Consider the following 13,024-nt stretch of genomic DNA (forward strand, 5'->3'; position numbering starts at 1 on the left):
GTCAGGGAGAAGACAGCCCAAACACCTTCCCCATGAGGTAGGCAGCCTTAGCCCCTGCTCTGGCTTGGTCCTCCTGGGCAAATCTCATGCTCTGAGGGAAAGGAAGGAATAAGACATGGCTGCAGACCACCCCCAAGCTCCAGAAGTGTGTCTCTAGGAAGATTCAGCTTCCTCTTCAAACTTCTAGAACATTGTCTCTGTATCCACTGGGGGTAGGGACAGCTCTAGTGTCTTGTGCTGCTGGTACTACCCAGCTAGACACCATACACCTGGAGTTGGGGAGAGCTAATTCATCCTAGGAGGCCTTCTAGAACCTTCCGAAGACTTTGTCAGGTGGGAAACTGAGGTCCAAAGAGAGAAAAGGCCTTGCTTATGTAATTCAGTGGGCTATGCTAGTGCCTCCAGAACGCAGATGTTGGGTCCAAGGTGTCCCCCATCACCACATCTGCTTGCCTTAAGAGCCCTCTTGATCAACATAGTCTCTAACCCCCAAAGCAAGCCTGGAACAAGAGTCCCTTCACATAGCATGAAGCCCACCTGTGTCCCAGGGTCAGCTTTCTAGCTCAGTGCTGGGTGTGGGTGTTGTGTAAGAGAAGCAAAGGGAATCGGGTCAGCTATACATCATTCATGTCTCCCAGATCAGGGTATAGGGGCGGCTAGGGTCATGAGGACTCTGGGCAAGGGGCTCCATAGCCCACCCAGAGTCATTTTCATACCTTGTTGATTTTCAACAACCACTCGCCCACTCCCACCCCCAGAGGCTGCTGGGAGCACACTTTCACACATAGAGGACACTTTCAATTATCTGTAAGAATGAAGAAGAGGAGTCTGGGAAATGGAAAAATAAATTAAGAAATCAAAACAACACTGGATCCATCAGCAATCCAAAGCCACTTGCTTGTCGCTACATTTGTGATTAGAAAGGCTGTGTGTGGCCTCTCCAAACACTGAGGGCTCAGTCTGACATTTGAGCGAGTCCCATTCCCTGAGCACCCCCAGCTGGGTGGTGGGGACAGGCCTGGGAAGGTGATATGGGGGAAGGGGTGCAGCTGGGCAGAGGGACAAGAGGCTGTTGACAGTGAGACATGATTGTCCCTGGTTGTAAACATCACCATGGAAACTCCACAAAGACTCACCAGTGACCACTCTGTCCCTCCCTCTCCCACTGAAGGTGAGAGGGAGGGTGCCCCTGCCTTGGTTACACAGTACTCTCCATCACCCACTCTGAGCTGCCAAATGTCCCCCGGGCCCCCACCAGGTCACTCTCCTCGAAGGGCAAGAGCATGCCATTGACAGAAAGGCTGCGCTTTGTCCAGATGTTCGAGACCCGCCTAGGGGGGCTGTAGCCAGCCGAAGCTGCAGCTGCAAAGTCCCCCATGTCAAAGGAATGGCTTCGTTTGGCCTTTCCTTCCAGGGGCAAAGGGAGCAGACTCCGGGCACGGGCAGCTGGGGGACCCAGCAGTGGCTCTCGGTCTGATTGGTGGCCCCTGGCCGATGTCCCTGCCCCTCTCCCTGCTGGAGTCCTGGAGTCTAGGAGCTCCTCTTTCCTTTGACTCTTGAGGTCCAGGGAGGCGAAGGCTCCCATCAAGCGGTCAAGGCTGGGCTTGGAGCGAGGGGCAGGAGCTGGGAGCCTCCAGGGACCCTGGCCTAGCCCTGCAGCTTCTCCACTGCCCAGGGAGCTGGAGGAGGAAGAGTCACAAGCCCTGGCCAGGCTGGTACTGAAGTCCATCAGCTCGTTTCGCACCACCACTTTGGGTGGTGCCTGCAGGAGCTGCCCAGCAGGTGCCCCGCCCAGAGGTGGAGGCTGGGCCCCATTGGTCTGTGAGTACACGTTGCTGACTGTGGCCGCTGCCATCTTGCCTGGGACATCGTGGTTGCAGACCTTGTACCGGACCATTAGGATGACAATGAAGACCAGCAGGGTGGCCACAATGATGCCTCCGATGACCAGGATCATGGTGCCTCCCAGGATCTGGCTGTGCATGGACTGGCACTGCGGGTAGTCAGCCTTGGTGAAGAACTGGGCACAACCCACGATGTTGGTGGCCGTGAGCGTCGTGGCTGTGTCGTCCCACATGGCCAGTACGCACAAATCATAGCCTGTTCCCGACACCAGGTTGTTGACCACGAAGGCTTTGTTAGAGGCTGGGATCATCCTGGAAAGGGAGGCAGACACAGAGAGTAAAGGTGGGTGGAGTGGAGGGCAGGGTGATGGGGATGGGGTGGGGCAGAAATAAGGAGAGATGCAAGGCCATAGAGAGGGTGGCAGAGACGGAAAAAGAGAGATGGAGAGACAGTGAGTGAGGAGAGAGAGTGAGGAGGGGGGAGGAGGACAAAGACAGGAAAAAGATGGAGAGAGAGTGGGGGACAGACAGACGAGAGGGGAGAAGGAAGGGAAGAGGAAGGAGGGAAAAGAAGAGCAGAGGGAGCAGAAAGTGATGAAGAGAGAGAAGCAGGAGGAGGGGAGGAAGAGAGGAGGAAGGGCAGGAAAAGAGAAGGAGGGATGGAGGTAAAGAGGGAGGAGCAGAGGAAGAAGGGAGGGGAAGAAAGGGAAGGAAGAGTTAGGAAAGAAGAGAGATGAAATGCTGGATATGGTACAGAAGATAGTGAAACACAGATTGACCTCTTAACCAGGAGACCTAGGGAAGGTCATGGGGCACAGCTGGGGTAAAGGAGCGATGAGAGAGAACCATTCTGGGGTGGAGTGTCAGAGAGAAGACAGAGAGATGCTCTGCAGAAAGAAAAGTAACAAAGTCAAAGGTGAAAGGAAGGATGGGCTGGTCTGGAAATAGAGACAAGAGGAGGCGTTTAGACATGGGGTGGAGAAAGAGGAGAGGAAACCCAGTGAAACAACATTGTCCCTGGTTGTAAACACCACCACGGAAACTCCACAAAGACTCACCAGTGACCGCTCTGTCCCTCCCTCTCCCACTGAAGGTGAAAGGGAGGGTGCCCCTGCCCTGGTTACATGGTACTCTCCATTACCCACTCTGAGCTGCCAAATGTCCCCCCCCCCGGCCCCCACCGGGTCATTTTCCTCAAAGGGCAAGAGCTTGCCATTGACAGAGGGGCTGCGCTTCGTCCAGATGTTCGAGACTTGCTTAGGGGGGCTGTAGCCCCAGAGGAAGGGATAATAGGAGAAAGGAAGGAGGAAGGGGGAAAGGGCAGAGAGGAGGGGAGGCACCCAAGAGAGGCAGAGGGAGACACAGGCGGGCAGAGAGATTAGAGGCCAGAAGACACGGGAATTAGTGGGGTGTCCTTTCCCTACCCCACATCTGCTGCAAGAGCCTGCACACCACCACCCCATCCCCTCACCCTGGATGATATCTGAGATCCTGGAGCGCTCTCTGAGCCTTTGCTTCAGGGATCAGATCCCAGGTCCTACCCTGAGCATGTATTCAGCACCTCTCCCTGTAAGCATCCTCCTGCCCAGGAGGGGGCGCTCGCTGCTGCGGGTTGTAGGGTGTTAAGCAGGGGAAGGCAGGAAGTAAGAAGGGGACATGCTGCCCAGAGGGAGAGATCATGACCCACTGAAGCCTAGGGGGATGAGCACTCTGCCAACCTCACCCAACTCATGTCACATCTGTAGCAGCCTGGCTCTTCCAAGAGTCCAGAGCTCTTGCCTGGGCCCTTTGTCTTTGAAGAAGGTTTGATGGGTAGCAATGTCCCCAGACAGGGGATCATCCACAGCAGCCTGGGCCTCCCCTGTGTGAACCTTCTGGAAGCCTGTGAGCAAACCGTGATCTCTGAGACCTTTGTCATAGTGTCCTGCATCTGGGCCCCTCTCATAGATACTCCTATATAAAGCCCTGCCTAGGACACTTGCTCCCAGCGATCCTATACTTCCCTTCTCCTCCATAGCCCTCCAACCTCCAGCTCCTTGACAACAAAATGGTTCCATCAGCTCCCATGAGCTCCTCAAGCCCAGGGCCGGGCAACATAATTGAGATCTCAAATATAAAATGCCAGACCCTAAAGACCTCTACCTGGGAACCTGCCCGGAGGATGGAGCTGACAGACAGATATTGACGAGCCATCAGAATGCAACTCTGGAGCTGTTCACCCTTTGCTGCTGGACTGCTGGGGGGTGGGATCCTTACCCTTACCCAGCAGGTCACAATGTGGTAAGGTGGATGATGCAAGGCCCTACGGGCCAATGCTTTAAATCTGTCTTCAACATCGCAGTCTCCTTTCTACCCATTTTGGGAGATAATGACTGTATTCTCATTTGACAGGAGGGAGGAATGGCTGATGCTCAGAGAGGTTAGGTGGTTTGTCTGCAGTCACACAGCTAGGATGTTAACCCTAACTTCTACATCTGCAGGCTAGGCTTGCTCCTCCTCCATTGACAGATACGGGAATATGTTTTCTCATTTCAGTGAGAAGTCCTCACTGGCAGTGAGTGACATGGCACAGTGGGTAAAGGCGCTTACCCCACAAGCCTGGAGTCTTGAGTTCAATCCCTGGGACCCTCATGGATGTGAATAGATAGAATCAACTTCACAAAGTTGTCTTCTGACCGTCAACCTCAACACACGTGTCATGGCATGTATGCATGCATGTGGACACACTAACAATAAATAATTTTTAAGGGAAATTCTGCTTTTTCTATTATTTACTTATTTATTTGCGCATGTGCGTGTGGGTGTATGTCTGTGTGTATATCTGTGTGTCTGTGTGTCTGTGTCACATACCTGCGTGCCACAGTGCACATGAGGAGGTCAGAGGACAACTTCAGACGTCGGTTCTCTCCTTCTACCATGTGAGTCCCAAGCACTCAACTTAAGTTGCCAGGCTTGGCAGTAGGTGCCCCTACCCACTGAGCAATCTTGCTTGGCCATAAATAAATGCTTTTTTAAAAAGTCCTTATGGGATGCTAGTCAGACAACTACTTCCTTGGAGCAGTGCTCAGAGCTGACTGTGGCTTAGGTGCACCCACAAGACCCCAGGCCTGCTCAGCCATCTACTGGCAGGAACCAACCAAGGATGGGTCCTGGAGTGGCTGATACTTCAGGGGACACTGAAGTTCATCAGGACCCAACTCTCTCTCCCCGGGGTCAGTGGTGCCAGTCAGAGAAGCAGAATCTAAGCCCACCCAGATCCATGAGAGCAGTAAGAAAAGCACCCCTTGGCAACTGTGTGCCAGGCTGTCTGACATACCCTGTGTTTATCCACACTCTCATGACTCTCACATTGCAGAAGGGGAGGCAGAGGGCGAGCAAAGGCAACAGGGCAGGGCAGGACTCTAGCCAGGCAGCCCAGCCACAGGTTGTGCTGAGCCAAGCCCTGCACCACCACTCTGGCTCATGGGCACTGTGAAAGAGGAGGGGACAGTGTGCCTGTGCCTGGGACTCCTGCTATGGTACACAGCTTTCCACACACATCTCTCTCTGACCTTCACAGCAAGCCCAGGACACAGGAGTCAGATTATGACCACAAAAGTTAGCTTGGTGTAAGCTATATTCTGTAAGAATAAGAAACTCCTCTTCTGTTACTATTATCAACAACCATGGCAGCAAATAAAGAGGAGCTGGGGTTAGAGAGGTGGCTGAGGGGTAAAGGATGCCTGCAGCTCTTGTACAGGACCAGAATTTGGTTCCCAGCAACCAAGTTAGGCAGCTCACAACCACCAGTAACTCCAACTCCAAGAGGTCTAACGTCCTCTTCTAGCCTCCATGGGCACTCACACACATGTGCACATGCACACACACACACACACACACACACAGACACATGCACACACACTAATATATTTTTTAAATCTTTAAAAAAGAAAACAAGGAGCTGGAGAGATAGATCAGTGGTTAAGGCAGCTAACAACTGTCTGTAACTCCAGTTGCAGGGGGATCCAACACCCTCTTCTGACCTCCATAGGCATTGCACAATATGGGTGCACTCACATACATGCAGGCATAACACTCATACACATGAAATAAAAATAATAAGTAAATTTAAAAATAATAAATAAACAAAAAAAAGAAAAAGCAGAGCTTGTTGGAGGGTCCACTCTGTGTCAGGTATTAACTAGCCTCAAATCTTCAAATCTTTTTTCTTGTATTTGCAGTGTCAAGGAATGAGCATGGGCATGCGTGCCTATGTGTGTGCACTCAGGTTCGAACGTGTGTATGCATGTGGAGGACAGAGGTCAGCCTTGGATATTGCTCCTCAGGTACCATCTATCTTTTTTTAAAATATTTTGTTTTTTTATTTTAATTTTCTGTATATGAGTATTTTGCCTGCATGTAAGTGCACCATGTGAATGCAACACCCCACAGAGGCCAGAAGAGGGCGTTGGATCCCCTGGAACTGGAGTTACAGACAGTTGTTAGCTGCCATGTGGGAGCTGAGAAGAGCATCCAGTGTTCTTACACAGCCATCTCTCCAGCCCATTTTGCTTGTTTGTTTGTTTTTGAGATAAGGTCTCTCACTGACTCAGGGCTTGTCTCTTAGGCTGGCTGGCCAGTGAGTCCCAGGGATGTTTCTGTCTTCACCTCCCTCTCCTAGGATTACAAGGACATGCCACCACACCCAGCTTTTTCACTGGGGTTCTGTGAATGAAACTCAGACCTTTAGTGCACAGTAGGCACTTGAGCTTTCCATCTTCCTAGCCCTGAGGATCCCTCGTTCCTAATTCAGGGTAGGACCATACCTGGTTTCAAGCAGCTACATGAGAAAGGCAATCTGATGGTTAACGTGGGACTCATTTCGCACCTCTGAGTTCTTGCACACCCCATCAAGCCCCCAACAAAAGCCATCTAGTCATCCTCTAAGCAAGATCTGGAAGCCAGGGTTACCCCTGTGCTCCTGCCCGCAGCATCACTTAGAACCTTCTACCATCTAAACAATCCCTCCCAGCTCTGCACCTGGGCCTTTCCACTTGGGATGAGGATGGACTGGATATTCAATCTTGCTTCTCAACTTTTGCCAAGAGTTTAGAACTAGGTGTGGCCTGCAAGTGACAAGCCAAGGTCCTCAGCTGGGCTCCCAACACAAACCATCCCTCACATTCTTGTCCTCCCACCTACATCCCCTATAACTTTGCTTGCTGTGGTAGGAAGCTGTTCGAGGCTACTTTTCTGTGTTGTGATAATCACCATGCTCCAAAGCAACTTGAGGAGGAAAGGGTTTATTTGGCTTACCCTTCCAGGTCACAATCTGTGACTGAGGGAAGCCGGAGTAGGAACACTGCTTACTGGCTTGCTCCCCCACTCATGTCCGGTTAGCTTTCTGAGATAGCCCAGGACTACCTGCTTAGGGATGGCACCATCTATAGTAGGGTGGGCCCACCTACATCAATTTACAATCAAGAAAATACTCCACAGACATGTCCACAGGTCAACTTATGAAGGAAATTCCTCAGCTGAATTTCTTTCCAAAAGTGTCAAGTTGACAACCAAGGTTAGCCATCACAGAAACCATCTAGAAGTCAGTCGAGCCCTGAAGAGGCAGAAGGCACAATCAGTTCAGTGTACAAACTGCGGATCCTGACCACCATATGGGATCATGTAACTGAAGGTGAGGGTCGTGAAAATGTCAGCAATAGTGGAAGGTTTCTGAATACCCAGAGACTGAAAATCTGCTCAAAATCAAGCGTGTAATAAGTCCAACATGTTTCTGGCTATGCTGACTTATCTTGTAGCCCGTGACTACCTTGCCAGCTTGATTCTAACACATAGTACGTGCACTTTGCACTGTGTGTGCTGTCATGCCATGCAACACCAATGTATGCTTCCTGAGACACATCCCCACAGATTCCAGATTGTTATATGCTATGAATTACGCTGCTATTGCTGCAAATGCAGAGTTTTCTGCTCATGTAGAAACAAAATGGTTTAGCTCTGGAAAACAAAAGCTATTTCCTACTGTCATACTCCAGCATGTATCAAATTATACATCTTTGGATTGCATTGTGTTTGGTTTTAAAAACTGTTGTTTGAGTTGCTGACTTGAGTTTCATAAAAACTCATTAACTGAATTTTGGCTTTGGATTAGGACAGAATTTCCAGCAATTTCTGAAATGGCCCTAAACATCCTTCTGCCATTTTTACGCTGTATTTATGCAAAGTGGTATTCAGGATTGAAGATTATAAAATCAAAATATCAATCAACTCTGAAAAATGCTAAGAGGCTCTGCATCCTATAGTAGCAAATATTCAGCCAAGATTTAATCCTTCACTTAAAAATAAATAAGCACATCGATCTCATTAGCATGCAAATTTGATTTGCTCTTCAATAAATGGTAAAATTATATATATGTATCAAAGAATTATTTTTAAATATGTTTTGTTATGGTTTATTATCAGTAAATGTTTGATTTCTAAACCCATTTTGTAGACCTAAATACCTAGGGTCACATTTTAAATTATTGGGTGAAAAGAGGTTGCTAGTGCAAAAAGTTTAAGAAGCCTTAATGCAATGGAGGGAGAACTGTATATACAACAGGACTAATTGCAAAGAGTTAGTCAGGGCATGCTGAACCATGGAACGGCAATAACCATAGCTAAAAGCAGCTAAGTTGTCACAACTCCTGCTGCTCCAGGAAGGAAAGAAAATCATCTAAGTGTGCTCCATAAGCAGATACTGGTCTACAAACTGTATGTTCCGGCCCCATGATCAGACAGTACAGAAATTGAGACTGTTTTGAAATTTTATAGCAAATTTGCACTGGCTATTACATGTGAGCATGTGATAAGTTTCTTGATAATTTATTTCTATTGCACCCTTACACTTATCCTGCAACAGACTGAAAGAAACCAAGTCGGTTCTTCCTGGGGAAGTTCTGAAAAACACTGGAAGATGGCTTCTTAGCCTCAACATAATGGATTTCTCACCCACCACAGGCCTGGATAAGTCCTAGATGTAGGGGGTCTCCCTCTGCTCTGCAGGAGTCTGGCAACATCTCTGACCCTCTAACTCCTCTAACCATCAGAGCATAGCCCCAATCTAGACAAACCAAAATGTTTCAAAACATGACTGGAGGGTCTCTGTGGGCAAAATCATCACTCATTGAGATACAATGACTTACAGGACTTGGTTGATAAGCAGATGGTGCCAGGGCAACCTCACAGGGTGGAGAACAGATGAATAAGATGCCCAATCTCCCTGTTCCATGCCCAACCTCTTGCCGCTGTTCTCTATGGCTAACCCCACATAAAGTCAGAGCCCATGATCACAATGGCTAGACTTCTAGAGCAGACAGTAAAGAGCAGGAGGGGAAAGTGGCAAATAACAGTATCTACACACCCAGCAGGGTCACCTCCCAGAAACACAATTTCTGAATTCCTGAAGCATTTCTTTCCATTATATACACCAGCAGCATCTCTGTTAGCAGAAAGCATGAATTGCTATTTTAAGTTAAGATGCTCCAAAGTGTTAAATTTAATTAAGCTCACACGCTCTAAAACACAATTTGAAACTGTAACCCAAGAACTTATCAAAAACAAAATAAGACTAAATGGCTGCTCTGAACTCTCCCTCTCTCCCTCTCTCCCTCTCCCTCTCTCTCTCCCTGTCCCTCTCTCTCTCCCTCCCCCTCATCTTCTCCCTCTCCCTTCTCTCCCTCATAGTGAGCTCTCAGACCATGACTGTGTTTGAGGATATATTTATAGAGAAGTGCTTTTCTATGTCCTTGAGGCTTACTACATGGCTATCTGAAGCCTTTTTATGGATATGTGTATATAAGCTTAGTGTATATGATAATGTGTATAGATGAATGTATGTGGGAAAGGAAATAGGTGTTTGACATGTCTAAAGAGTACAGTTTGTGAGTGTGTGTGTGTGTGTGTGTGTGTGTGTGTTGTCTTATGTAGTGATGGTACTCTTTCCCTTGTGGTTTCTCAGATTAAAAAGTGTGTGGTGACACATTTGCCCTCTTGGTTTTGTTTTGTTTTTTTTTAAACACAAATCTGACAATGTGCTTAATAGGGTCCCCAGTATTAGGGTTTGGTCCCAGTCAATGTCAGTCACTATGCTGCTCCGCCTCCATCCAACTTCCTATCCAGTCCAGGCTCTCACATCCTCTGATGCTTTGAAGGGACTCCATATGTGACCTCCAGAGACACTAGCAGTGTAAACCTACTGTTTCCCCATGGCACAGTTTGCCACCCAGAATAAGCATCTTGGGCTTCAAGGCAAAGCCTATGAACTGAGTACAACTAATTCTCTTGCTTCCGTGGTGTAATGGTTCACCTTCATTGTCAAATTGGAAAGATTTGGAGTCATCTGAGAGACACTCCTCTGTGTCTATGAGGAAGTTTTCCTAGAAATATGACTGAGGAAGGAAGACCTACCTGCCCTGCACAAGGATGGCACCATCCAGACTGAATAGGAAAGGAAAACAGAGGAAGCTAGCTGAGCACCAGAATTCCTCACCACCCCACCTCCTTCCTGACTGTAGACAAAATATTACCAGCCACCTCACTCTCCTGCCACCATGCCTTTCCTGCCCTGATGAACTGTACCCTCAAACTGTGAGCCAAAATAAAACTTCATTCCTTAAGTCATTTCTTTTTTTGACAGATGTCTTATCACAGTAACAAGTCTCGTAATAAACATGTCCTCCCATCGCCACCCATATTTGCCAGCCTCCTTTGCAGCTAGGTCCATTTCTCCAAATAGAATGGAGAGAAGTCATGTGGTGGGTCTTCGAAGTCCAGAAGTACCTCCCCCACATACTTCTCCCATTTTGCCCCTAGCCCAAGGCTGGTGAGGACCCAGCCTTGACTGTCCAGAGGAAAATAAGTCTCCACAGGAACAGCTCTCCTTCCTAGTATAGCATACAACTCTGTATGGTAGAGAGCATGACGGATTCAACTCTACTGTGTTTGAACACTTTTGCTGTGACAGTGAGGCCTCCCTACCTATTCAGTCCTCTAGGTGACACAAAGAGACCTGAGACATCTGTCACATGTTGACATCCCTGAATGAGGATGATCATATGGATTTGTGTCAGAGGAAGAAATCAATCCGGTGTCTTCACATGAAGCAAAGTCCTTGCCTTCCATGAGCTATCAACAAACACCCCCACTTTAATCTTCACTGTTCTTCTAGCCTCATCCCCTCTACTTCCCAGAACCAGCCATTTTAAGGGCTCTGCCTCCCTGCCCTCCATCAAAGATGCACCATGACGAGAGATTCGGTCATGCTGCCTGCTCCATTTCCTGCCTCTGAATCCTCATTACCAGCCTTCACAGCCCCACAGCTTCTGTCTGCTTCTCAGAACACATAAGACAGCCTCATTAGGGCAAGGGGACTTGGGGAAGGTTGGCCTGCCTCTCATCCTCTCCCTGGCCCATGAGCCTCAGAAGGAGATTTTTGCTTCTAAACACCAATAGCCAAGAAAAAGGAGATGTGGTCAGTTTAGGGACACACATGCACACATACCCTGTGACAGGCATACACTGGTCAAGCAACCTCTATTCCTTACAGTGACTCTGTGAGGTAGGATCAGTTATCCCTAATCACAGATGGAGAAACTGAGATTCAAGTAGATAGACCACCTGTTCATGTCCACCCAGTCAAAAGTGGCTAGGCCAGGGGCTGGCAAAATAGCTCAGTGGTTAAGAGTGCCTGCTGTTCTTGCAAAGGACTCACATGGTGGCTTACAATCACCTGTAACTCCAGTTCCAGGGAATCTGGTTCCCTCTTATGGTCTCTGTAGGTACTGTATAGACATGGTTGCATATACATGCATGCAAACACACACATAAAATAAAAATAAATCTTTAAAATGTGGCTAGGCTAGTGTGGCAAGCTATGTCTGCTGGCCATCGGATGTGGTCTTCTCTCTGCAGTCAGCCCTCCATATCTGTGGGTTCTGTCTCCAAACTCAACCAATCATGCACTGAAATACTTGAACAAAAACTTTTAAACCCATACAGACATATGTGCATGTGGTGTCTCTGTGTCTGCTATATGTTAATGTACAAGTTTGTGTGTCTGTATGTGGAGCCCAGACATTGGTGTCTGTGTCTTCCCCTACCACTCTCCACCTTATTTTTTGAGATAAGGTTACTTCACTGAACCTGGAGCTCACATATTGACTAGTCTAGCCTGGCTGGTCTGTGAACTCTGAGGATCCTCCTGTCTCTGCCCTGCCAGTGCAGGGTTAAACCCAGCTTTTTATGTGCATTCTGGGGATTTGAACTCAGGTCCTCACGCTTTCACAGAACACCATACCCACTGAACCATCTCTGTAGCCCTTGGATATTTTTCCTTGTCATTGTTCCTGAAACAAAGCACCATCCCAATTATTCACACAGTATTGACATTGTATTAGAAGAAACGCTGGGGGAGTTAAAATGTGCTGGAGGATTACATAGGTCATGTGCAAATGCTATACATTTCCTATAAAGGACTTGACTATAAACTTTGGTATATACAGAGGTCTTGTGTCTGTTCTCAGACACAAGTGACAACTGTGCTATATTAACATCACTGAGTAGAAGCAGATCTTACCAGAAAGCACACTTCAGTGTCAACTATTTGACAGCAACAAATACAAAACAAACATACACAACGAACACTTACCGATGCTTAATAATGTCAAATGCCGTTAATTGATTTAACCCTTGTAGCAATCCTATGTGGGGGACTGTGGTTATCACTGTGTTACAGATGAGGAAATAGATGTGAATCGAGGCGAAGTGACTCACTGAAGGTCTCACAAAGAGGAAGTTTGTGTTCAGCCAAGGACTGAACCAGGCTCCCAGGGAGGTCCAGGAACAACAGTCATCAGGGCATGTGGGGTAAGGCTGGGAAGATGGGTCAGTTGGTAAAGTGCTTGCCTTGCAATCATGAGGACCTGAATTAAATTCTATGAACTCACCTGTTTTTTTTTTTTTAAAAAAAGGCTGGGGTGGGAGTGGGGGGCTAGAGAGATGACTCAGCAGTTAAGAGCATTGGCTGCTCTTGAAAAAGACCTGGGTTCGAATCCCAGCACCCACATGGCAGCTAACAACCACCTGTAACTCCAGTTCCAAGGGATCCTTCTGGCCTCTGCTGGCATTGCACAACATGGGTGCAC

The 13,024-nt window shown here is 48.2% G+C and overlaps 1 protein-coding gene across 1 annotated transcript in view; it reads right to left on the reverse strand.

Annotated features, from left to right (window-relative positions):
- Window positions 1-833: 833 nt before the first annotated feature.
- The window catches only part of Lrfn2 (leucine rich repeat and fibronectin type III domain containing 2), a 195,282-nt gene continuing 183,091 nt past the window's right edge, over window positions 834-13,024 (reverse strand). Inside the window, exon 3 of the mRNA XM_008837922.1 lies at window positions 834-2,156. Within this exon, the coding sequence (XP_008836144.1) occupies window positions 1,199-2,156 (958 nt within the window). The 3' untranslated portion in view covers window positions 834-1,198. The remainder of the gene's footprint in view (window positions 2,157-13,024) is intronic.

Source organism: Nannospalax galili, unplaced genomic scaffold (assembly GCF_000622305.1).
Source record: "Nannospalax galili isolate Female #2095 unplaced genomic scaffold, S.galili_v1.0 scaffold1318, whole genome shotgun sequence".
Classification (NCBI taxonomy): Eukaryota; Metazoa; Chordata; class Mammalia; order Rodentia; family Spalacidae; genus Nannospalax; species Nannospalax galili.